This window comes from Atractosteus spatula, chromosome 12 (genome assembly GCF_055471065.1).
Source record: "Atractosteus spatula isolate fAtrSpa1 chromosome 12, fAtrSpa1.hap1, whole genome shotgun sequence".
Taxonomy (NCBI): domain Eukaryota; kingdom Metazoa; phylum Chordata; class Actinopteri; order Semionotiformes; family Lepisosteidae; genus Atractosteus; species Atractosteus spatula.
Window position 1 is genome coordinate 1,573,431 of NC_142717.1, and position 26,904 is coordinate 1,600,334.

General features: G+C 39.2%; 1 protein-coding gene across 1 annotated transcript in view; it reads left to right on the forward strand.

The window, feature by feature from the left end:
• Window positions 1-10,928: 10,928 nt before the first annotated feature.
• Window positions 10,929-26,904, forward strand: part of cpne4a (copine 4a) — an 81,314-nt gene continuing 65,338 nt past the window's right edge. The window contains exons 1-2 of the mRNA XM_088929482.1: window positions 10,929-10,959; window positions 11,284-11,480. Coding sequence (XP_088785608.1) covers window positions 10,929-10,959; window positions 11,284-11,480 — 228 coding nt within the window. The remainder of the gene's footprint in view (window positions 10,960-11,283; window positions 11,481-26,904) is intronic.

The following is a 26,904-nucleotide window of genomic DNA, read 5'->3' on the forward strand; positions in this document are numbered from 1 at the left end:
GGCTCGGCAAGGAGTGAAACAGACATGTTCATGTTAAACAATAAAAGAGTTTCAGCTCCTTCCACTGTAAGTAAACAAAATTAGATCAGGCAGGAAATGTAGATGGTATAGTGACTTTGGTACATTAGATGGAAATGTAAAACATCCGATGATTTGATCTACATTGGATTATATCTCTGACATCAGATATAGCGTAAATAAATATTGAAAACCATGTACATGTTTTCCCACACGATTCAAGAGTAGTCATAATGTTGACTTTATTTTGCCTTTTTTTTGCTAAGCAGTGAGAGAAACTCTGAAAAATCTGGACTCTCGTCAGCTACCTCCAAACTCCGAACAGCCATCAGCTATCTGAAGGCTCTACAGTATCAACACATTCAAGTTTGCACGTTTTGTATAAAAATGTGTTGCTGGTGATGCAAGATAGCGCTCTTTCAGTGGCATAAGTGGTCGGCTCCCAGAGCAGACCATTGTCAGGAGAAGATTGATCCATTGAAACTCATTAACTGGAATGGTCCACAAAACTGTGTGTCTTCAATATCCAAAGGCTGATTAAGGGTTAGGGTTAGGGTTAGGGTATTATTCCAGCTGCTATAACTGGGATTGTTTTAGAATTGACCTGGTGTGGTGGTGATACTCCCAGGGGTTTCCACAGTTGCTCAGGGTCTTGTCTTCTGGTGCAGGGTTTGCTGCCTATTTGTGCTGTGTGGATTAGACTTTAGGAGGTTGGGTCAAATGTAGACTCCACTTGCAAAAGCAACACTTGTGATATTAAAGTAATGCAATTTTTTTGTATTCCTTGAAACCTACACAGTGATTATGCAATATATTTAGCACATTAAATTGACTATTTCAACAGCCTGCAATGGTTTCATACATTTGCATTGGAAATTTGCATTTAACCAGTTTTTCTCTTTCATCTAATAATATGTCTATGTTCCAGAATGTGAGTAAAGAGGAGATGATGTATTACCAGAACAAAAGGCAATATGTACAAATTTCTCACCCTCTCCACTGTAGATATGTTGTACTTGCTGTGTTCCTGACAGGGTGCTGCTTCTTGAATTTGTAATTCGTTTGCACAGGAATATTTTTCCCAGCTTTGCATAGAAGCGCAGGTCCTCCCATAAGAATCATTTTCTCTTTCCCTCTTATTACCATCTTATCATCGTGTTACATTACTATGCAGTTCTCTCTTTTTATTTTCTTCTGATCTTTTCAGTATCCATAAAAATAAAACAAAATCTCGGTTCTACTTTAATCTAACAAACCCGCAAGAACGAGAAAAAGCGACTAAAAAACCGAAAACAACAACAGTCTTCTGGGACTTCAGTTTTTTTGTTCTGTGTTTCTTTCTAGTTTCTGAAGTGAAACCTTTCATTTAATAGTTTTCTGGACTTGTAAAACTATTATGCAAATATGCAGTTTTGAATCAAAATATTATTTTTATTGCTTAATTGAAATAATCTTTCCCAGACTTGATAAAGTTGATGGTAGATGAAAAAGAGATCACGATGAGGTCCTGATTGGTAATTTCTTGCTGTAGGAAACCAATCTGGATCTTGAAAAATGTTCTCTGCCACCATAAGTATCCATCGTCTTGTGCATTACAGCAAGCAGATAGAGTCTTTGACAAACCAAAGAAAACTACTTCTCAATGTGAGAAAAAATGATATGTAGAGATTTTGGAATATGTTATGATATTCTTCTGTAATATTTTAATATTAATACTAGTATGATATTCCTGTTGCCCGCTATATCTTAAGTTTATTTTCATTTTAGATGGTAATAACTGCTTTAACAGAAAAGTTCTTAGGGCTGAAACCTTCCTGGATTTTTTCACGGCCAGCAATGCAACATTTTTACATAGAGTGAATAGGGGTACAACACAAAGGTTTTCTTTTGAATGCTGCTTCTTAGTGGGTCTAACAGAAGTCTCAAATATTCCCTTTACATGTAAGAAATTACACCTCAGGCTTCCAACTTGCTGAAATGGTCGAATCCCAGTTTTCCTTTAATTACCTTGTACTTTGTTTCTTCATAATTATCGTAGTCAGTACAAAACATGATTATACATGAGGCAGCAGGAGCCATCAGACCAAATGGTTGATGTTGAAGGCAGTGGTAATTTCCCTTCTCACTTAAAGAGGGATTATTCTACCCAAGGGAGAAACCTTCTCCAGGGGGTCTTGGTTTAGGCTGATGCTTAAAGTGAGTCACATGCAGCTGGAGCACAGCTCTAGTCTTCTAATCCATAGGCACCTATGTCAATCATTAGAACAGTCCAGTACCCTTCCTTCCACACGCCAATGCCTTTCACTCTCCACAGCTCCTGTTGTCATCCAGTCACTGTACTGTTGTCATTCAGTTATTGATAGTCTGAGGCTGGAGGGATGCAGAGTCCTGTGCTTGTGCGAAATATTCATTGCCACAAATCCCAAAGGGATCATTATAATTTTAACAATGAGAATCAGCATGAGACCATGCATTCAGGACAGGAAATGGGTTTTCATGCAGTAGCACAGTAGTCAGCTTTGCTGATTAAATCAAGGAATCTCTTCATGTTCCTAACAGCTTTGCCAGTGTTGTGTCCAGGTAACAAGCTATAAATGGTTTGCATACATGTGACTGTATCATCTGTGTGGACGTGGGCATTGACATATCAGACTGCCATGATACTCATTACCTCAGGGGAAATGTCAGAAACAGAATAAATCTTTCTATGTGACCTTTGCTGACCTCACAAAAGCCTTTGAACATGTCAGCCAAGGAAGATTGTGGGGAATCCCTCTGAAGTATGGATGCTTCCTTAGATTAGTCATTATTTTTTACTTTATTTCACCATAAGCTGCTCCGACATGAAGTCAGGAGTCAAGCAAACCTATGTTATTGCCCAAACAATGGAGCGAAATGCCTGATTGGAGGGTAAAGCGCTTGACCTCTCTTCACTCCGATCTAGAACATGGACCTCCCCGATTTAGTTTGCTGCAGTGCAGTAGTTTCCGGTCCTGGTCCTAGAGGAACTCTGTGATTTCATTCCTGCGGAGATCTAAATCCATCCATCCATTTTCTAACCACACCATCCAGTTCAGGGTCGTGGGGGAGCTGGAGCCTATCCCAGCAAGCAACCAGTGCCTGGCAGGATACACCCTGGATGGGACGCCAGTCCATCGCAGGGCCAACAGATACAAACGCAAACACAAACACCCATGCTCACACCAGGGCCAATTTTTCCAGCCCAATTCTCCCAGAAGGTAATTAACCCACTAGCATGTCTTTGGACTGTGGGAGTGAATCGGAGAAAACCCACAGGAAGAACATACAACCTCCATGCAGACAGCACCCAGGTCTGGGATTGAACCCAAGACCCCAGTGCTGGGAGGCAGCAGCGCTGACCGCTGTGCTGCTGTACCTCCCTGGGCTCTAACTCTCCAGTGCAGTCTGGATTTCACCTCATCAAAGTCATCTTTCGCAGACAGACATCATCGATTTAGAGATCCAACATCTCCTGAAATGTGCAGACGTAGCCTTCAGCCACTTCAGGAAACAGGCCCTTGAGGATGGAAAAGCTGGACCCAATTCCAAGCTAATGGTTTGTCTGGTTGATCCCACCCTGTCCTAGGGAGCTGAGATGTTGACATAATGAGAGCACCTCAGGGGTTGTATCTTTAAAGAACTGTCAGTTACAGGTAGAAGACATTACAGGACACAACAAGTACCCAGGCTTCGTGGTCTTCGATCCAGCTGCATCCAGGAGTGAGGAATCACATTTAGAGATGGGTTTGCAGCATTTTTAGAGAAGTGAACTCAAAGTGGTTAATAAGGCAGCTGTGGGCTTCTCATTAGTTTGCTCATTTGTCTGCTTTCCTGAGAGTAATGGACAGTCATTTGTGGTGGAGATGCGGGGCTTGTTAGTATTATTGTGGAACTGAAAAAGGCACAGAGATCATTAGAGTGTTGTAAATAATTCCCTAGGTCAAAATGGAAAATTAATGAAGACCTATCTAATGAGATTCCTTTTATTGATATTGAAATAAATTGAATATTTAAAAGATTATGATAATAGAGCAATTAAAACCATTTTTTCATTAAACATTTATTAATAGTCCTCTTCTACGTTTTCTGGGTTCAAAAACATTTTTTGTATGTTATGAGGATATTTAAGAGGTTGGTAATATAATAAATAATATAATATTTAAGAATGAACCTGTAGTTGTTCACTAGTTGTTCACTACTGCACCTGAGAGCCCTACTGATGCTTCACTTGATGTTTACTAAAGGAGACACACACACATTATGGGGTGACCTTATTCTCTAACTTGTCCAAGTCTCAGGCAGCCTTAAAATTTTAATACACATTTTTTTTATTTGTATAACAAATCAGAAATGTTACCTTAGTAAACGTTTGTCACACATCATTATAGATTTATTTATTTTTTCTATCCGGCATTCCCAGTGTAGGTTGCTATTGTTATTAACAGACTCAAATCTTGTTAAATACTAATCCTGTTGTTTTGTTGAGGTGAATGTCTATATCTGATTGTTTCATGTCCAGAGAAGGACAACAGAACCTACACTTTTTTAACCTTCAGTCTGCACTTTAAGAAGTCCAATAGGAGATGTAATTTGCTACGCCAGAGTCATTTAAGGCAACAAATGTGATGGATAAACATACTCCTCTCATTGTGTGTGCATAGCAAGAACCCGGAATGAATTTACCAAACTAACAAGCAATACAATTTCATTTCACCACACTGAGCTGCGTAATACAGAATAACAATCTCTGAAACAAAACTGGAGATAAATGTTCAATTATGGATAAATGTGCATTTGTGATTTTTTTTCTTTCGCACTTCACAAAGTATTATCTTTCACTTGAATGAAATTGCTTTCAAAAACAGAATTTGTTATATACTTGTGTTGTACTTATATCTAAAAGAGATCAAAGCCTCACAGCCTTCCCCGTGCTTGAAGGAATTAATAATTAAAGACCGAGAAAGACACAAAGATCCAGGTCAGCACCTTTTCAGGGCACAATATGGGGAATTATTTAATGACGCCTCAGATTAATTTATTAGTCATACCAATTTAATGCAGATAATCACTTGTTGTATAATTTATTCACAAGTGACATTTAAATACCCATCACAGCCTCTTTCTGGATTTATTTAAAAATATAATATATAAAAAATAATAAACGATAAAATCAGACAGGTCATTCAAACACTAGGCGTACATGGTCATATCAAAATCACTACCCAGAATCATTTGATAAAGGATGGACAGCTTAAAGGCTTATCACTACCTGATTTCAGTGCAGTGCACTGTTGATCTGATACTGCCTAATGACAGCGTGCATCAGTTGCTGAAATCAGCTGTCCCAGGTAAGAACTCAATCACTGCTTAGTGCTGATGCTGAGTAAACAAGCTGTCATTCTAAGGATGTTGCAGGGCTTTGAGTTGCTATTTTGTTAGGATATGTACTTAGGCATATAAAAAATGACTACATTCCTTGCCTGTTGTTTTTCGTCCTCTTCTGTTTTATATGATAGATAACCTCATGAACTTCATCCTTTCCAAACCTGTAGAATGCCCTAATCGTACAATATCGGTGGAATGTGATTTGTAGTCATCCAGTATCTGATGTGTCCATTATTTGATGATTTATTAAAGCGGTTTCATTTGGATGGATTGGCTGCCCTGCAGTGAGCTGGCATCCTGTCCAGGGTGTACCCTGCCTTGCACCCGTTGCTTGCTGGGATGGGTTCCGGCTCCCCTGTGACCCTGAATTGGGAGAAACGGTTAGGAAAAGGGTGGTATGGGCTGATATCCTGAGATTTTGAACTAAGAGCCATTTTAATTTGAATTCATTCGTGAATTTTGCCTGACCTTAGAAAGAGGGCAGAGTGTGGTATCACATTCCTATATGAGGAAAAATTCCCACTGTTACTGGATTTAGGAGTTCTGCTTACTTTGAGCTTAGCTGAGGTTTGAGTTTTTGAGATTCTGTCTTGGCACTGCAGACTGTTAAAGAGTGGGAGCAAAGAGCGAGTGTGAATTTGGAGAGAGAAAGAGAAAGACAGGCAGGTGGAAACAGCATCCCTGTAAAGAAGGGACAGAGCACCCAGGTCCAGCACAAGGTGGTGGAGTGGGGAATAATCGGTTCACATCAGATTGTTGTAAATTAATGTGAAAAATTAATGTGCAACTCGAAGGGGTTGTGTTGCCTTGTTGGAACTCTGGATCCCCCCTCCAGAAATACTATAATTAACAAACCCCCCCCCCCCCCCACCTCCTCTCCAGAAAATAAGGAAGCCAGAGGACTCCTTCCCAAAACCGAGGGAATTACTATGCCCTTACTCTGTAATGTGTGAGCAGCCCCTCACCACAAAGGTGCCAATTTTGTTTGATTTATTATACAGTAACCTTTATCTAAATAGACCTCACTGTCTCCTGTGCTCACTTATCATTATACAATGCAAACATGACAGCACCCAACATTTAGCTGGGGTGCGTCCTGTACCACGTGCTTATCAAGAGCACTTTAGATTAGGGGTTGAGAATTCAGATTCCTTATAACCAGTAATACAGTAAGGGAGCATTAACAATGTTAGTACCCTGCGAGGAAGAGTCGTCACATGTTCATTCACAAACATTACATTGTTCTCATACACGCTTAACTAATGAATGCTTGAGGCATAATAGCTTGTGCTTTATATAGCTGTAAATTGTAATTTGCATCCCTTAAACTAAAGTGGTGGGACACTGAACATCCTTAAATTCTTATTCCAGACTGCGAACCCTGACTGTGAGGTCCCAGGATGGGTTTTCTGTCTGTATAAGTACAGGAGCTGTGGAGCTCTAACTAAATGGAGCCATTAGTCCGACATGCCAATAAATGAAACCTCACCTGTCAACACCCCAATCCAATAAGGAGTTAGCAGACTCAATAGAAAGGGGCTTTTTATGATATTATAGTCCTTTTAGTAATGTGTTGAATCATAAACTAATCTAGCACAGAGAAATGGTAAAGCAGTACGCTGTGAATTTTAATTACAGAGATGGAAATAAGCCCTCATCAAGTGTAATAAAGCTGGGGGCACATGGCAGGATAATACTAAAGAATGGAAAAGCACAATGCTGACACCTCACCACGAATGATGGCAATGCATGTTTTTAATAGGCACATGACTGTCCTTTATTGATTAATGACTTTTAAGATTGTGATATTTCTTCCTATGAGTTATAGGGACAGAAGGGCATTCAGCCTGTTTAGCTCATCTGGCTATGAGACAGGAATTGATCCGAGCACCTGCCCAGCTGTTTCCTGAAAGACGTCAGGGCATCGACTTAGACAGTTCGGCTGGGTAGTTGCTTCAGGACTCCCCCAGCATGTCTCATTGTCAATTCTGAACAACTCCACTGGGTTCACTTTGTAAGTGAGATGTGACTTTGAGGATTTGGGCTTCTGCAATGTGGTCTGTTCACAGTCTTCTCTGTTCAAGGTTAAGTTTTTTTAGCTTCTAAGTATAGGACTTTTGTTTTTTTTTGCTCTACAGGAGTGTAACAGGTCGCTCCTCTTTGGGCCTGACTCCAAACCGAAAGCTTTCTAGTTTTGGTATTCTGACAACCAAAACTGTATTCAATATTCTAAATGAAGTCGATCAAATTGTACAATTTTTAACATTCCTTATTAGAAATTCTATACTTTTTAATGATATATTGTATCTGTTTGCTGTTATTTATGATGTTCCCACAGTGTCCATATAAACACCTATGTCATTCTCATTAAAATCCAGTTCTATCTTGGTGATCCCAATATGATATTTATAGTTTGTTTTTGCTAACCTACCTGCATGCAACAGTCTGTTCTTGCCTACATTAAATCCCATCTGCCAGTCAGTTTCCAAGACTTGACTGTGGTCTAAGTGTCTCTGAATTTCTTTTACAGTGTTTACTGATCCTCCAGTTTTGGGATAATCTACGAACTTGCCTGGTTTGGTGATTACAGGAATCTACAGTGTTGTTTTAATGCAGGGAAAGCAGTTGTTCTCATACAAAAGTGAAAACGCAGCACAACACTGTACCAAAGCAAACAGTGGGTAACAGGAAAAAAAACGTCTGATAGAAATACGAGAAAGATGTGAGAAGACAGCAAAAATAGCTTATACATTCACTGCTCTCAACTCTTAATAGGGAAAAAGCACAGAGAAGGCAGCTGGAACTTCTGAACCCTGACTGTCTAGCCTTTTCCACGTATTAATGAGCCATTCAGTTCTGGCAGGCTGAGGGATTTCTGCCAGGACTTACAAGGGACTTAGTGAACAGGAATCACTGTAGTGAGATGAAGAGCACTGTCCTTAGCCAGTTCCCTTGAGCAGGTGGCAGGCACATCCAGAGCAGATCGTAATACATTTTACAGATTCAGAAGTTATTAGCAGGGATCCTTCCTTAACAGGATATCAGGATATCAAGATATCAGGATGTATATAAATATACTCAAAACGTTTTTCTGGACAAAACTCCTGTGTAGCACAAGTCTGCAGGATGCTAAATGAGCGGATGAGTGCTAAAGAGTACCAAGGTATATACTGTACAGTACCTGTTGTCCCTTCACTTTAGGGTGACTGAAGAATCCTGCAGTATAAAATAATTGGGAACCACTGTACTGTACAGATGCAGGTATACAGTATTGACTCTTAGAAGTATTTATACTGCATATCACATATAAGTATCATTTTTATTTCTTTTAGTGAATACCACAGCATATACTACATATCTACTTAAACATAGCACCAAAATAATTCATGTGTTTGAAATTGTATTTAGTGTCTAATGTCTTGAAATACTGAAATACTGAAATAATACCTATGATCAATAGGTTTTTTTTCTGTGTCACCACATGGAAATGCATCCCATTTGTTATTTCCTTTTTATTACACATTTCTCAGACTACCAAGCATTATTCTAATACTATTTCTGTTTCAAAATCAAGACTCGACATTCAGAGGTGAAATTTGAGGCCTTCGTGCACAAATTTGAACCTGCTGATGATAAATCTCGTTTAAAGACATAGTGTCATTTTTGGACATCATGTGTCAGAGATCCTCTTAAGAACTTCAGACTAAGCCTGCTCCTGCCTTATGCTGCTTGAGGCTAAACCCACAGTAAAATTTTGGAGGTGAGATAGTAGAGCCTTGAACCTGTGGAAAAAAGTTCTTAGAAGTTCTTGAACTGCATCAGGTGTCCCAGACTGGTAGGATTTCCTGATTCATGAGATATGAAGGAGCACAATTCAGACTAGATGACTATCATGCTGAACTGTGAGAGGGCTCTGCTTTTATTCAGCGATCCGCCTCCAGGTCTTATGGTGGAACATCCCAGCCACAGGCTGTGCGCGTTAAATTTAAATTTCAGTGGAATATCAATGTGCAAGAATGCCCTCTGATATTGTGAGTGGTTTGTGTCATAGCCCACATATTCACAGAAAGTGACATCAAGCCAGATGCTTTGCTGTCCCATAAAAGATCAGAATGCAAATCTAAATAAAGGCTCTGATCACTTTGTAGTACCAGTAATGAATATTGAAAGTGAGTGAATCAATGTGAGACTACCGTGATAAACGCCAGGTTTCCCTTCAGAACTGCAGAATCTCTAGTTAGTCAACAATGCTTTAAAATTACTCAGTGTTGCAAGACGTACTGTCCATGTTCCGTTACGTTAAATTATAAAGAGCATTGCAGCTACGCCATTTGACCTTTTACTCTTCTTTCTGGGACTGTCTAGCCATGTGGTTGCTTTCATTTCATTTGGTAGAGATATTTTTCCCCAGGGTAATCAACAGCAGGACCTGCTCAGCATTTGAAAATTACCATGTTAGAAGTTTTGCACAATAGTAGATGGACATTTCAGTCAGAGGGGTCTACAACAGTGCTTATTTCAAGCAAGATCCAGTCTCATGTTCTTGATTGCAGTGACCTTTGGTCCAGATGCTTTTTCAATTTGAATTTTCATCCACATTTCTTTGGTACTGCAGAGGAATTTAATATGTGTACCTGTTGAGCAGGTTGCCACAGCAGAAAATGATTTGATTTGAAATAAGATTCACAGAAACTCATTACAAAAACAGAGGGGACAGATACAAGATAGGCTGCAGCGCTGGGCCAGTCTCATTTTTCCTTTATTCATGGAAGATTTAATTGCTTTGAGATTAGCCCAAGACTGTTCTTCTTATTTGTCACTTGCCATTAACCTGTTGGGTTTCACGTGTTGTAAACATCTATCTAAATCCAATTATAATGCAGCACTTTTGTTAAGAAAAACATCCTTTCAATCTGATATTACTCAAATGTGCAATTTAATTTACAGTTTTACTTTGCTGTTAGCACAGCACTGTTAGCACTGTTACTTTTTTGTTGCGTGTTTTCAGCATTTTAAAATCACTTTTAAACCGTTGGAATGATGCAAACTATGGAGAGATCTTAATGTGGCCTTTTCTGCAGAGCCACCGGCAGTGAAATATATTTGAAAAGACCTCTGCACCCTCAGTGAACGTGAGGTCTGCACGGTAGAAAAAAAGGGAAGGTTAACAAAGATGCCTGAACATGGCTATGGAAAAAGGAATTCCAAAGCTTTGTCACTGTGGAATCCACATTTTAGACTGGAGAGGATCTCAAACAACAGTGCGTGTCCTACATCTCCTCACTGCCAATTATTAGCAATGCTCGGACACTGACAGCTGAAAAGATTCCATTTACAAAAATGTATTTGTACTCTGTAGTCATTGATAGCAGTGACTTCTTGTTGGTATACTCTAGCTAGGCAACCCTCAGTAATACATTTATCGAAAAGATAGATATATATATTAGAAGCAGAATGTAGGTTTGAAGTATTTAGTCATTTCCTGCGTCCACTGAAATCTAGCGATGGGCTTGTCCGCAATCCTACACGTCTCAGGTGGGGCCCCTAACAAGACCTTCACAGGAGCACCGTAGCCTGAAATCAGGGCTCGTCCTGACCTTTGCAGTAAATGTCACCTACTTTTAAGCCAATCACAACACAGTGACTGCTGGGCTTCATCGATCGAGGATCTCAGGTCTATAGCATGTCGCTCCAACCCCCAGCGGTGTGATAAATAAGTAAATAAAGTGGGAGACACTTACGGTGCCAGTCATCCTCTCGGGAACCGGCCTCACACAGCCCAGCGGCTCGAACCCCCGCCTTATCCTCCGCCATTACCACATTTCTAACTCCTACTTTCCTCTTTTTCACTGTCTCCAGCACACTCCAGCTCGTTGCAAAAGAAAATGAGCAACATCTACGAGTCGGCTGCAAACACGCTAGGACTCTTTAACAGCCCCTGTCTGACCAAAGTTGAGTTGCGGGTGGCATGCAAGGGGATTTCCGACCGAGATGCTCTTTCCAAACCAGACCCCTGTGTGATCCTTAAGATGCAGTCTCACGGCCAGTGGCTTGAGGTAGGTGGACATGCTGGCTTGTTCGTTCTCTTGTTTTGTAGCTGCTGCCTCTGACCTGCTTAAGGAAAAGCCTCAGTCCCACTGCGGCACGCAGACCTCTGTGGGCTCTTTGTGCAGGAGCAAAATGTTCCGCTGCTTCTTTGGGTGGTAATAATCAGTCTTAGCTCTGAAAACCTGTATCCTGAAAGGGTGATGTGGGAGGAACAGGAGCAACACTGAAGATTATTGATACATTTTGTTCATTAGGTAACTGAATATTCCCATTGCCATCCCCATTAATAAGCTCTTATTATTAAGGCCCTAAATGCACTTTTAGTTAATAGACCGACACATGAATTCCTGAGGCTCTATGTTCTACTACAGAATCACTGAAATAAAAATGTAGGCTTTTAGCACAATAAGGATATTAGTTTATTAATTAAATAACATGTCATGGTTTTTATTCCAAATGCTAGGCCTCCTACCTAAGCATTAGTAGAATCTGTTATCAACGGAAACAGAATGTTTTCATTCTTTTTCGTGTGGAAGAGCATGACGTTTAGGATGAGTATTTCAAATGTTGACTGATATTTAGTTTGGGATTGGTCTCAGACCTATAAGTAGATGATCATTTTTTTTAGAAACATATCTGTTGGACATTTTTTGGTCGGTCAAGAAAACTTTCTGAAGACACAAAGGCCTTTGTACTGAAAATCTGTTGATGGTAAATGTTTGTAATCGGCAGTTCATACTAATGAACTGAGGCTGTGTGTTGAATTCTTGTCCATTGAAAAAAACATTTAAATGCCTTCTCCATTATATTGTTGTACAAGCAAAGGTTAAGCATGAGTCTCTCTGCAGCCTTGTGAAATGTTCATTAATGCATACTTAATGTAACTTTTAACTCTATACTAACATTCTATTAGTCTTTTTATTTATCCTCATATTGTCCAGAAAACACGAACAGCTATTTTATAGCTTCTTTAAGCTCATTGTCAGTTTTTCTACTACATACATGTAACACATTGCCTTATTTACACGAAAAGTCATCTGTGAGGAGTTTGCCCAGTCTTGGATTGGCCTCAGTCTTTTTAAATCTCCTTTGCAGCTTCCACAGTGTTGCTGGTCCTCAGATTTTGTTATTGTCTGTGGACTGGACTAGTATTCTGGCTATACTGGAATCTAGATCAGTGATATAAGTTAAAAAGAGCAGCAGTCCTCATACAGGTCTCTGTGGTACTCCTGTAATTACAAGTTTGATATCATCATTCATCACATATCCAGACCAGTTGTCAGTCCAGAGACATATATTATCAATGATTATCACCTGCAATGTGAGGATACATTTTGTGGGAATCGCTAGCTTGTTTTTTGTTTACATTCATGTTTCATGCATTATAATAGTGACAGGTGGCTGAAATATATTTATCTCCTAGTGGGAAGGCTAAAGGAAAAGAAAAAAAAGCACAGAATAAACTAACGTAGCCAACCTATTGTTTTGCATGGTACATAAAGCACACCGAGTCCTTGGTGCAAGCATGTTCTATTTTAATAACAGCCTTTTGATCTTTAAAGCAGACCTCTATAGAGAGAGTAGAGATTAATACAAAAGGCACAGGAAAGTGTGAGGCAGATGTAGGGATTAAAAAGAAAAGCCAGGTTGTAATTATCTTTAGCACCTCTTAAAGTGCTAATTCATAATCAGAAAAATTGGGTTATAAAGCATTAGTACTACATTATTATTATCCATTATATATTATCATTATTATTATTATTATACAATTATAATTGTTAATGTTCCATAGTTTATCAGTAGTGATTGCAGAAAAAAAAACTTAATACTATAGTTTTGTTACTATTGATTATTGTTATTATCATAATAAAACAGATTAAAGAATATAATTTAAATCATTGTACTTCATTATTCAATTTGCTGTCACGGCCAGTATGTACGAATACAGACCTTCACTGTCATTATCTCCAAACTCTTTCATTTTGGGAAGCCAAGTTTCACTGCCTTCATGAATTCCATAAAATAATGTCCTTTTGTTACAGAGTAAGTACTTGTATTTCATGCACTGAGTACCTACACTTCCTGTGAGAAAAGTTAAAAAGTTAGTGCTGTTTACAGAGCTTCCAGTGAATTTTGGGGTTGAAAATGTAACCAGCTTGCAGATTCTATAAAGAGCTCAGTCAGCAGTCTGCAAGGCTTTCATTTTTTTAAAACCCCTTATAATTCACATACTTTTATCTTCTACTTTCCTCTCCATTTGTGACTTCTTGATTAACATATTAAAGCATGTAATGAAGCAAGGCACAATTTGGTTGTGGTTTTATATGTTACAGTAAAAGAACAGAAAGCAGAAGGTTTTGTTTATGTAAAGGGTAATGGTAGTATGGAACTAGCTGCCTAGCGATGCTGGGAAAACTGGATGAGATCCTTGGATCAATGAGAAATAAATGGAGAAATAAATTGCCAAATTCAGTTTTTTCACATCTTCAAATCTTATTTGGTTATCCTCATTCTTTCATTTCTGGTAAACTCACTTTTTTGTAAGTTGTTTTGTAATTATGGTACCTCATTTGTTATGTTCAGTTTTAAAACTTTAATGTCAATTGGTTAGACATATAAAATAAATAATTTCAAGAAAATCTAAGATATGAGATATGAACATTAGAAAATTATACTTTTTATGCATTATAACTAGGCTTTGATTTTTTACATTTTGACTTAGGAAATGTACTGGTACAGTAATTCTCTGCTGTAAGTGAAATATGACTTGGAAATGTGGCCCTCCCGATACCTTTCAAAATTATTCAGATGTCTTTGTGACAGGTATTTGACAAGGTCAATGCAGTAATATTTTGCTTAAGGCATGTGGTATAAGTCATTCAGTCTAGCACAGTTTTGTGAAGTGACAAGTAATGTCTGCAGTTAGTCACAGGTGTGGTTCTGTCATGATGAATTGCTTAATTAATAGTAATTGTATGTGTGCAGCAGCTGTGCACTGCAGCAATGCAGAGCTGTGCTAGAGGATTTGATCAGATCGGATCATTCCTCGGTCTTCAATGAGTTATACCTCCATGTTTCTAAGTAAATAATTCTGTGGCCAGAGGAAAAGAAAACGGTCCCTGAAAATGTGCACATGAATACATAAAAAACATCTGCCTTAAACCCTGGAGATATCTGAAGAGTTTCCTGCTGGAGAGAAAATGTAATTCCTTTGGGGTGAAAGGTGTAAAAGTGTGTTGTGCACGCGTGCATTAATGTGCTGCTTCCAGCTTTGTCGAAAGTATGGTGTTGTACACCGTCTGCTGCTCTTTGGCGACAGACGGAAGTAGTTTAGTACTGCGGGATTTAGAATCTTCCTTATTTCTACTTCACAAGATAGATTTCAAAGGTTTTTCTTCTTTCATTCGTGATTCATAGTTCAGAGGGTTTCGGGTGTTATTTGTGTCATATACAGTACATCTGTCTGAAACTTGTATTAACAGTATTAAAAATAGTTTTGAAACAATACATTCAAGTTCAGTGTTGCATGAATTTATACTAGAAAATGAAGACCACTGTATTTATTTTAGTCTCATCTAATTAAAGGTCCTAAACAAATAAATTCATGGAAAAGGGATGCTTAGCCACATGACTTGGTTTATGTGAAAAAATCTTTTTCATTGGACCGTAAACTGTTGTGAAGAAGTTCTGCTTCAGATAACTTGGAAAGGTTTTTTTCAAATAGTAATGGTAATAGAAATAAATTATTCAAATAGAAATAAATGGAGAAATAAATTGCCAAATTCAGTTTTTTCACATCTTCAAATCTTATTTGGTTATCCTCATTCTTTCATTTCTGGTAAACTCACTTTTTTGTAAGTTGTTTTGTAATTATGGTACCTCATTTGTTATGTTCAGTTTTAAAACTTTAATGTCAATTGGTTAGACATATAAAATAAATAATTTCAAGAAAATCTAAGATATGAGATATGAACATTAGAAAATTATACTTTTTATGCATTATAACTAGGCTTTGATTTTTTACATTTTGACTTAGGAAATGTACTGGTACAGTAATTCTCTGCTGTAAGTGAAATATGACTTGGAAATGTGGCCCTCCCGATACCTTCAGTGGAACCTTTGCTTCCAGAAGACAGATTTTCTCAAAAGCAAATTTCGGTGTGAAAAGACAGGCTTCACAGCACGTGTCTTATGAGCTGTCATTTTCATTTGAAATGTGGCACTATCAGAAGACCTGATGTACTGTGCCCTTAACTGTTTTTTTTTTGGTGTAGACTCTAATAATGACCACTTCCCATGAAAAAAAAAGATTGATTATGCAATCCCAAAGTATTTTATTTTTAATTAAATCAGTTAAATTCTATGCTCTTGGGTCACTTAAAATTGATAATGTTGAATCTGCAAAAGCATTAGGATAATTGGCTGACAGGTATCTCTTGTTAGTTGTGTGTTTGTTATCGGGTAATTGGGCAAAGACATTAAAGACATGTGAACATTGTATCAACCTGTTTGGCTTTTACTTCAGTATTTGTGTATATAAAACCAAATATCCTGTTAATGAAAAGTAGCCAATGTTGAAGCTAAAATAAAAAAAAAACCTCAGAACCATAGTACAGAAATTGGACTTATCAAATCAAAACATTTCTTGGTCGGTCAAGAAAACTGGTGAAGGAAAACCCTAAAACAACTGTCAGTGAAATAATGAACAACCTGCAGGAGGGAAAGCATCACAATCCACCTTTCATGGAAGACTGAGATGTTGGTATTACAAAGTCTGCATGGCTAGACAAAAACCTCACCACAAACAGAAAAGATTAGATTTTGCTTGGAAGTGCAAAGATGAGCCAAGGGAGTTTTGGAGCACTGTTTTATGGACAGATTAGAGCATTTCTGCCATTTGAACTGGCTCGTTGATCTTTATTGATATAACTAATGATAGCAGCAGAATAAGTTCTGAAATCTTCAGAAGTATTTTTGGATTGTATAGGCGCTCTATACTTACTGGTCAGTGCTTCACCATGCAGTAAGACGATGACTGTGAATATATGGTCTGTGCCAAAGTGTTCTTCGGGAGAAAAAAAAAATTTACAACATTTTAGACTGGCCAAGTCACTCTGCAAATTTAAATTCAAATAAACATGCATTTTACATGTTGAAATCAAGATGAAAATGGGACAGCCCAAGAATTAGCATTAACATCAAAGCATCCTGGATGGTAACAAAAAAAGAGTTTAGTGAGATCAGTGGGTTGCAAATGCCGCATAAAGTTTACACTCTAAACCTGAATGTGTTCCAGTACTTACGATCCATTAACATTACTGTGTTCAGGTGGGTAGCTGTGTCAGCATGCGTAGGCTGCAAAGGAACAAGTAATAGGTTTATTCCATGCTGAAAAGAGAAGAAAGAAAACACAATGTTTTGGCCGTGGAGCCTTCTTCAGGTGTGAGCCCGAAGAAGGCTCCACGGCCGAAACATTGTGTTTTCTTTCTTCTCTTTTCATTACTGTGTTTATATAAAGAATGCACAGAATATGATATAAAGACAGAATGGATGACAGAATGCATATAAAGAATGCACAGAGTGAAGAAGGCTCCACAGTCGAAACGTTGTGTTTCTTTTCTTCTCTTTTCAGCATGGAATAAACCTTTACTTGTTCTTATATAAAAATGTATGCACATATATTTATTGTTTTCCTGTTTTATGTGAGGCAATTTATTATTTTTATTATTAAGTAGAGGAGGGGTTTGAAAGCATTTAAAACACTCATTCATCTCAAATTCACTTCTGCAGCATGGTTCGGTGTGTCTAGTTCCAGTGAATCTAAACTTGCCTTTGATTTGTCTGGAAATTCAATACTTAGACTTGGCTCAGGAGAGAGGTTCTGCTCCTGCATTTGTGTTTCTTAATATCACACATATTGAAGTTACTGAAGTCATATTTGGGGTATTTAAACCCAAAGCATAAGGGTCTTTGTGTTGATTTTGTCACTAAAGTGCCTCCATGTCATTCTGTTTGTTCATTTGAAATTCTCAGCAAAATGTCAAAACAGAAAAATGTTTTTCCCTGTTAGGAGAAATGATGCGAATCTCTGGGATTATGACTGAACGCCTCTTAGTCTGAACCCCCCTAAAAGGATGAAGAATCTCATTCTCATTCCTGCTCCATGAGGACGATAGCTGTGTCCCGATGTGTGACCTTCATGCTCTCTAACGGACTGGTGTGGAAAGTAAGAGGTTAGAGCAGTGTTATGTGAAGAAGATGGAAGTGACGTTTGCTGTCATTCCCAGCAACTGAAGAAATGAGTTGGAATAGAAAGAACTATTATGACATTTAACTTATCTGTTTAGGTATAAACAAGAGGAAGGTAAACATCTGGAGACACACGGTCCCCATCAAATGTGTTCTTGAAAGACGTACCGTAATTCCATTTTCACCACATACTGGCTATTGTACCGTTTGAAGAAATTTCTATTTTGATCTCCAGCAGAGTGAAGGGAACTCGTGGCAGGTGTTGCTCGTAACTCGTCTCCATCAGAAACTGTGCAGAAATTCTTGTAAAGAAAAGTAAATCCTGGACTTTTTTTTTTACATTGACACATTATTGCAATTTCAAAGCACCATTTCTGCCTTGGACAATTTACTTGATTAGAAGACTACTTCACTACAGAGTCATACCTTTTGAAAAGTCTTAATTGAAGCCGTACAGCAAAATTATGTTATTCAATCATAGTTACAGTTTCTGCTATTGTAATTTATAAGTTGCATATTTGTAGAGATGTGTAGGCTGTGCGAAGTTGGTCAAGACTCTTTAAACGAGCCTGATGCAGGTGTTTTTAAACATTTATTGCATTAACCACTTCCTGTGTGTCTGACAGTCTAGCATGGCTCACGAGCTCATGAACATTACCAGAGGAGTCTGCTAGAGATAAAGTGCTGTACTCTTGGGTACAATAGCTATTCCCTCTCCTAGGATTTGAACTCATGACACTCCAGTCAGGAGGCCTGAACACTGTTACCTCATACCTTCTCACACTTTATGGTGTTCAGTCAGAAATGAAAGTTTGCTGTGAGTTTGCTTTGCAGATGTTTAGAGAAAAAAACAGCACCATGACTTATATTAAACTCTGCTGTTGAGGCTCACCAGTCTCTAATCCTGCTTTATTGCTTTAATGCTCAGCAGCCCAGTTCCTGGCACAAACCGAGAACCATTTTACAAGAAGTTGATCCTCTTTAAATCCATAAGGCTGAACTAAGTTTCTAAACAGAGGTATTTCGCCCATATTGGTTTCCAGTTCCCTTACCACGAATTCAGGATTAGAAGGGTCAGTCAGTAAAGAAAATTATATTTTGGGGGGGAAAAAAGAGGAGATGGTATTTAAATATTTCAAATTCTTTGAAAATTAGAATGATGGCAGAGTATACATTCACAGTTAAGGAAGTCTGTGTTTTTTCTAATTTTCCTGTTATTTGAATTTTTAGCATTTTTAGCAATGCTCTGATACAGTATTTGATCTTTGTGTAAACAAACATACAGTATGTGTCTCGTGTAATTCGTAAGAACAAAATGTCTGATGGATCAGGACATTCCTTTCTTCTCAGAGACTGGCTTAAAATCTTCTGAATGTTTTAATAATCAAAACTAAAATAATGTAGAGATTCTCCAGTAAAAGCTTTTATACATTTCCACAATGAAACCTATTGAACTGCTTTTTACCATCATCCTTAAGACCTACAAACCTTTCGAGGATTTGAGATACTGTAACTTAACATCAGCCAATACTTCAATATGACAATAGATGTGGATACAAAAGGGATTTTTTTACTTGTTCATTGTTGTTATAACAACAAAATACCAGTGAATTTGTCTGCACATTCTCTCCAGCAAAGGGAGCTCTGCAGGTTGACATAGCGCCTTTAAAAATGCTTTAACAATTATTAAATGTATTCCCTGGAAGCTCAGTGTCTTTGTTCCATCTGAGTTCTTGATTATTTAATTGAACCCCAAATTAAACTAACGATTTACTGATTAGACCTCTTGCACTGCTTTCAGTTCTGAGACTGACGCAACTCGAGAACCTCGTCTTTCGAGAGGTGAAAACAAATACAAAGGTCTAATTAATCCGATTAGCTCAATTAAGGATTCAATCAAATCCAGCTGGACTGAAAACATGATAAAACATCATGAACAGCATGTGCTATAATGTAGTCATCATCCTGTGGATTTTGCTTTACAACTTTGAGGTCAACTTGAACTCTCCAATCACAGATCTACAATAGAACTGTAGGAGGGTGACAGCAAGACAGCAGTCTGGTGCTTGGGTTGTATCATTGGGACACCACTGGTGCTGGAAGTCGAGAGGAATCAAATCTAGGGGCGTACAGTCATCGACAGTTTAATTTTAGTTTAATTGAAGTAATTATTTAATTAAAATGATTTTTTAAATAATATCGGAAAATTGCTGGCAACCACGCATGACTTGCACACAAGATAGAGCACTTTGGCTGGGTGCTTTCCATTGGGCTGACACGTCTTCACACTCACCGCCTAAGGGCTCAGTGAACCACAGGGGCACTCCCAGACATGAAAGTGGCAGTGCCGCTCTATTTGTTTTAATTAAAGAGGAATTGTTCAGCAGCCATGCCTAACTCTCGGTCATGTCTGAGCTCAACTTCAATGCGCCACCCATCACATCTGCGGAAATCAGATTCAGTGTGGTGAAGTGGTTTTCTTTGATGTTCCAATATTTAAATCACATTGGACGTCTCTGGGACACCATTGATCTCCAGGTTTGTTTTATCTGATGGCAGCCCAAATCACAGGAGAATATGAATATGAACTTATCACTGCTTGGGGCTGTCATTCCCCAAGGTCAGACTGTGATTAGGTCGATGAGATGTCAAAGCAGTACTGGTTCAGCTACAAGAGATGGCAGCTCCCAGTGACTTCTTCTATTGACCTAATTGGGAAGTGATCAAATGTGAAGATGGCATTTAATTTGAAATGAAATGTAAATGAGATGTTTTGTAAGTTATAGGCATGGCTGGGTTCTCTGGGTTTATTGGTATTGACATTCAAGTCTGAGTCAGCGGAAGCAGGTGGCCTCATGAACATCTCCAAAGATGCTGATAAGTTTAAGAAGCAGTGACTACTAGGGAAAATGTTGTGATTCCTTATTTAAAGTAGATCTTTGACTGTAGTTGCTTGAGTTTCTTCTTACTTTCCAAACACAGGGAGACCACATGAGTCGCTCTACATTGTGTCCCTGTGTCCCTGTGTCCTTGTGTCCTATGATGGACTGGCTGACTTCCCATCCAGAGTGCAGTCCTGCTGTGTACTCTGCTTCCAGAGTGTGCTCTGGGTTCTTACGATTCCTGGCAGGAATAAGAAGCCTCCTGATAAAAGATGGGTGTGTGGATGCTATTTTCCTAACGTCTTTAGCAATTTCATCCTTGGCGAATCAAATATGTTTTTTTTCCTTGAAGAGTAGATTGACATAGATGGATTAGCATCTAATCTGCAGTGGCACATTTTAACGTGCTATAGGATCTTATCTCTGTTCCACAGGGACTTGTTGAATTCCAGCACAGAGAAGTGAACGTAAAGCCTTCAGGGCAAGAAGAAGCCGATTTATTGGAGCTGTTGGTGTGTAAGAGCTGCTCTGCACCTCCCTGAAAACTGCGGCACTTCTGTGGAGGATGAAGTGGGTCCCCTCTTATATGTAAAGCACCTCTGTGTGGGAAGTTCTGTATAAATTAAAAGAATTCTTATTTCAATTAGGATTACTTGTCTCTCTGGAATAAAGAACATCTTATTATTAATGATTCTAACTTTGCTTAATTGCAGAAAGGAATTGAGTCATGAATCTAGAATCTTAAACAGGGCAGAATCCTCAAAAGCAGATGGCTCTCAGCCAGGGGCTCATCTTTAAAGCTTCTTTGAAAAGTGGTCATTTGCCATCTAATGGAACTAAGTGGAACACTGAGACGAAACTGCTTGTGTCGGCATTTAAATTTTTGGGTGTAAAGAACTAGAAACTGATGGAAGCTGTCTAATTTTTCGACTGGGGTTTCTGAAGTAGACAAATTGCAACTTTCTCTTTGTGTTGCACAACACATACTGAAAAAACACATTCTGAAAACACGCTGAGCTCATAAATAAAATTCTTGGTATACATATTGTTGAGGCATTGTGGGCGTTACTTGTTTAAATGGCTTTATACTGTAGTAGATGTTTGTTTCGTGATCTCTTGTTAAACTTAATTACTGCCTTTATGACAAGAATCTGTGCGCTCAGTTTCACCTACAGACAGGCAAAGATCATGAGACTGCCCTAATTGTAGCACCAAGTACAATGTTTTGTGAGTGCTGAAAGAAAACATACATTTCAATTTTAAGGATAAAGCTTTAGGCTTTGAAGTATATACATTTCCAAGCATATGATGGTTAACCGACCAGGATGACCTGGTGAGGGGTCATCCTAAGTATTCTTCATGAGTTACAAAAGCCAACATGATGCAGACATGTAAATGTGTTTATTGTTTTGGAGTTGTACAAATGTAATCGGCTAATGTTCTGCTACAAAAGTAACAGGTACCCTGCCCTCACGTTAACTGTACCACTGTAAGGTTTGATCTTTTATTTAATATCTTTCAGTATGAACGTGTGAAAAATATAGGTGAATGTCCAGAAATATGTCTTATTTTACTAGGTGGCTTGTAACTTTGGGTAATATAATGGCATGGGCAATTTATTCAGCTGTTTATTCATGACATGAAAATGAAGCAAAAGAAACAAAGAAGATTTCAGATAAAGCAAATGCAGAGATAACCAGCATACTGCAGAGAAAGGTTCACAGGGCAGGATATCTTAAAAAGTATTTCAGTGAGCGAAGTTATTTTTTCTCATCTTTCATCAATGTCAGTCTGTCTCAGCGCAGTCTTCTGCTTCGCTCAGTCTATGTGTAGGAGTAAGAAGACGGTGGAAGCTATCTCTATCTGTTACATAATTCTGGTTGAAGATGCGATGGCAATATTGCTTCTAAAGGCAATAAAATTATTTACATGAAATAAATAGAAGCAAAAGGCAGAAAAAGATGCACTCAGCTTAATATCATGATTATATCATGCACACCACATTTCGTTTCACATTTGTCTCTATCCATCAGAAATCTGACAATCCATTACTGTTGCATTATTTGTACCGAACCTCAAAGAAACTTAATACAACACATTCACAAACTGGATCCCAGGACAATTACAAAAGAAATGTTTGTCCAGTAGCACAGGCATGCATGCTGTACATCAGGGGTAACCTGCCCTGGTCCTGGTACTCCAGCCCAGTCCTCAGTTACACAAGCAAACCCTGCATTGACTTCATAATAAGATTAGTCTGAACTGTTTGTTCCCAGCTCCTAAATATGCTGGAGCTTGAACTGTTGTATTTTGTAAGTGAAATAAAATCCCAAACTTGTGCCTAGAAACAAAGTGCACATATTAAATTGAAACAACTTCTTAGATCAAGTCAAAGGCTTCAGTTCTCTGCTGAAGGTGAGCCGGAATGAAAACCAGCAGGAGTGGGGGTCACCAGGAGCAGAACTGGGAACCACTGCTGGAGATAAACAGAATCACATTTTCCATCAGCTGGCTGGATCACCAGGGGCCCTGTCTTGGGCCGATAGCCTGTTTGTGAGCTGTCCTGAGAGCCATGCGAGCTCTCCGTTGTGAGGAGCTCTTCCTGGGGGCTGAGGGCTGCAGCTGCTGCCCCTTCCCTCCAGCAGAGCCTGATCAAGCATGTTCGCTGGTCTCTGAGCCTCAGACGCAGCTCCCTGCTCACGCACCTTCATCTTACTCTGCAGGCGACCACGGCTGGCCACTGGGCCCTTGTGTGCTTACCTGACTTCCTAAAGATGAGTGTCCAGGAGCCTCCTCACCTCGTGTGTGTGTCCTGATGTGGTGGAACTGAACTGCAGTTTTCATCTGGCAAGCAACAGGTCAATCACCTCGTTGCCTGTGTCCCCCCAGCTTCCTGGATAATGAGGCGATGTAGAGGTTCACCGTGCCAGGCTTGCTGTGCTGTTAACAGGGTTGTAATTACTCAAGTCCCGCCACTAGAGGGCGCTCTGTGGCCTCTGAATTGTAAATAATCACGCTAGAGGGGCGGAGTGGTGGCTCTGTGGCGGTATCTGCGCCTGTGGCTGGAAGGTTGCCGTTCAAATCCCGCGGCCGGCAGAGGAATCCTACTCTGTTGGGCCCCTGACCCCCAGCTTCTCTCTCCCCGTCAGTGTGTCTCATGGAGAACAAGCTGGGGTCTGCGAAAAGACAAATTCCTAATGCAAGAAATTGTATATGTATATGGGCCAATAAAGTGATCTTATCTTAGAGTGAAATTTTTAACCTACATGCCTTTTGCCCTTTTTACTATCTGGCAATTACAACATTTAACAGGGGGCCGTGACTCACAGGACAGGTGTAGCTCCACATTGGCTTTCTTCACCTATGCACCGACCAAAACCTAGTTAAAGAAGTTGCCAATTCTGGGTGTAAAAGTACTTTTTATATAAATATTTTAATGAGGCTAAGTTCTATATGGTATCTGTGTTCATATAAGGGATCATAACTTGACCGAATGTGATTTCATATTGGAAACCTGTTAGAGCTAAGACATCTTAGTTAGCCTTTTATAGCTAGAACAATCTCAGAACAATATTGTCAGGCCCTGCCATGAATAACGCCATTGATTTTAATGTCATGATTGGCCCCAGGTCTTTTTAATGTGTCAGACGCAGTTCGTATGGTGTGGGTCTGTGTGACTAAAGACATTAGTACATTGATCAAGCCAGAGAACAGTGTTGGCTTTAAATCTGAGCAATTTTCAGTTTGAATGCCTTTTAGAGTTGTATTCCCATATTGTGTAGTAGGGAGAACCACACAGAGGAGACTCACACTGAGGGTGTTACTGGGTGTTACAGGGTGGTACTGTATTTTCCACCTGAAATGTTTCCAGGGTCTTTCATGTCTGGTGGCTTGCATCCTGCTGGTGTAACAATGTTTGATAACTTTGGTCAATGTGAAAGATAAACCCCAGAACATCATAACAGACATGCGTGGTATATAGAAATGGCCTTTCTGATCTGTACACAGAATTTTTTGGATGTTTTCTCAGCTACCTATTTATCAAACTATAGGCCTTTGCCGTGAATGCTGCAAAACCCAAACTTGTGTATTTAAAAAAAAAATCTGTCACTTTTTTACCCTAAACCAAAAGAGTTATTAAGACTGCCATGACATAAAACTCACGTTTAAAATATGTGTGGATAATGTGAAATACTATAGTGCACTGTATAGGTACTGTTCAATACTGAAGAAGAAGGGTGTTGTGGGAGAATCAGTATTTATGACACTTATTTGAACACTTTTGCTCTGTAGATCCAGGCCTCCTTGTGTACCCCAGCCCAATGTTTTGCATGCTTTGTGCTGAAGAGCTTTGCACTTTCGAGCGTTGCCTTCATTGTTTATCAAGGGATTCCCATTCCTGTTCTTCAAAAGTACGGCTCTTAGAAATTAGCAGCATTTGCATAATTACATTTCAGTTAGCTTTAATGCCTGAGATGCCTTAAAGACATTTTAAGAAATGAAGAAAAAAATCATCTGAATGGAAAAAAGTCCTTCTGAATGTTAATAAAATCCCATGAGCTGTCTTTTATCAAATATTATTTCAGTATAGACTCAAGAACTCAACAACATATAAGCTATAGAAGCCATAAAAAGGCATTTCTACATGCTAGAAATGAGACTGATGATTCTGGGATTCTTACCCCTCATGATTTCCCACTCATGCATAGCCACTAAGTTTAAGTTTAGATTTAATTTAAATCTAATTTATTTTCTACAGCGCTTAATGCTGTTTAGGAAGAATTAATGTAACACAAAGGACTGTTGAGTCCTTGGTTGAGTAACTTCTTTACAGGGGCGATAATTCACATTGTTAATTATAATTTACTCGACAATTCTTCCGTCTATTACCTGTGATTTTCTTTTTTTTTGTCACAGTGTATCTTCCTGGAAGGGGGAAATGTTCATTTTTATCACAATGGCAAATGTTGTTTGTATGTTCTGCTCAATTGAGGAGGACCGGTGGAGTGGCAGATCTGTAGCTGTTTGTTATTTACAGTAATGACCTTGTTAGAGCTCTGCAGTGGCTATTTCAAGAAACAATTGCTGTGAGTTGAGAAGTATGCTTCTTTATCATTTCCAATCTAATGTTATGCATTTGTAATTTAATGCCAAAGGAGTTTTACAATTAACTTCACTTTTTTCCCTCTGTTTTGCTTTGCATGCCTGTATTTTCAGATATTAGTAAATGTGGATTGATGCGTACAGTGCATTAAAAAATGTACAGGAAGTTTGGATACTAATTACTTTTTAGTCTGCATTTGATTATTTGATCATTCATACCATGATGATCTGGAAAAACTTTTAACTGTTACCTGTTAAAGTCACCTCATTTGTGAGAGAGTTGCTCAGGCTACACGTGATGAGGTTATTAAATGCTTTGAATTTCCAGCCTGGTCAAACTCAACTCACTGCCAGAAGCGCACTGAAGCTCTGCAGGTGTGAGCCTGGTCAGTACCTGGATGGGAGACCTCCTGGGAAAAACTAAGGTTGCTGCTGGAACAGGTGTTAGTGGGGCCAGCAGGGGGCGCTCACCCTGCAGTCTGTGTGGGTCTTAATGCCCCAGTATAGAGACGGGGACACTTTACTGTAAAAAGGTGCCGTCCTTCGGATGAGATGTAAACTGAGGTCCTGACTCTCTGTGGTCATTAAAAATCCCAGGGAGTTTCTTGAAAAGCGTAAAGGTGTTATCCCGGTGTCCTGGCCAAATTTCTCCCTGGCCTTTACCAATCATGGCCTCCTAATAATCCCCCTCTCTGATCTGGCTCCATCACTCTGCTCTCCTCCCCACTGAGAGCTGGTGTGTGGGGAGCGTACTGGTGCATTATCCAGGTGGGGCTGCACACTGGCGGTGGTGGAGGGGATCCCCATTACCTGTAAAGTGCTTTGAGTGGAGTGTCCAGAAAAGCGCTATATAAGTGTAAGCAATTATTATTATTAGTCTGTACAGAACAACACTTGTGGTGATTGGTGTCAATCTGGCTGCACAGCACTTCGTTGAAAAGGGCCTGGGACCTTATTTGTTGCCCTCCCTTCAGACTTATCCTGATTTGACAACATTTAAGCACGACTGATCCGCACAGCCACATGCTGCTCACACAGCAGCAGCTTTCATGTGAGATAAGAACGCAACGTTTGAACTGTAGATGCTCTGCTCGGCAGACTGGAGCTCTGTGGATCGTCTGTGGGGTGACCTGAGATGATATCAGGGGCTCGGAGACCAGAGAACAGACACATTTGTCCAGGCTTTGGGAGAGGAGTC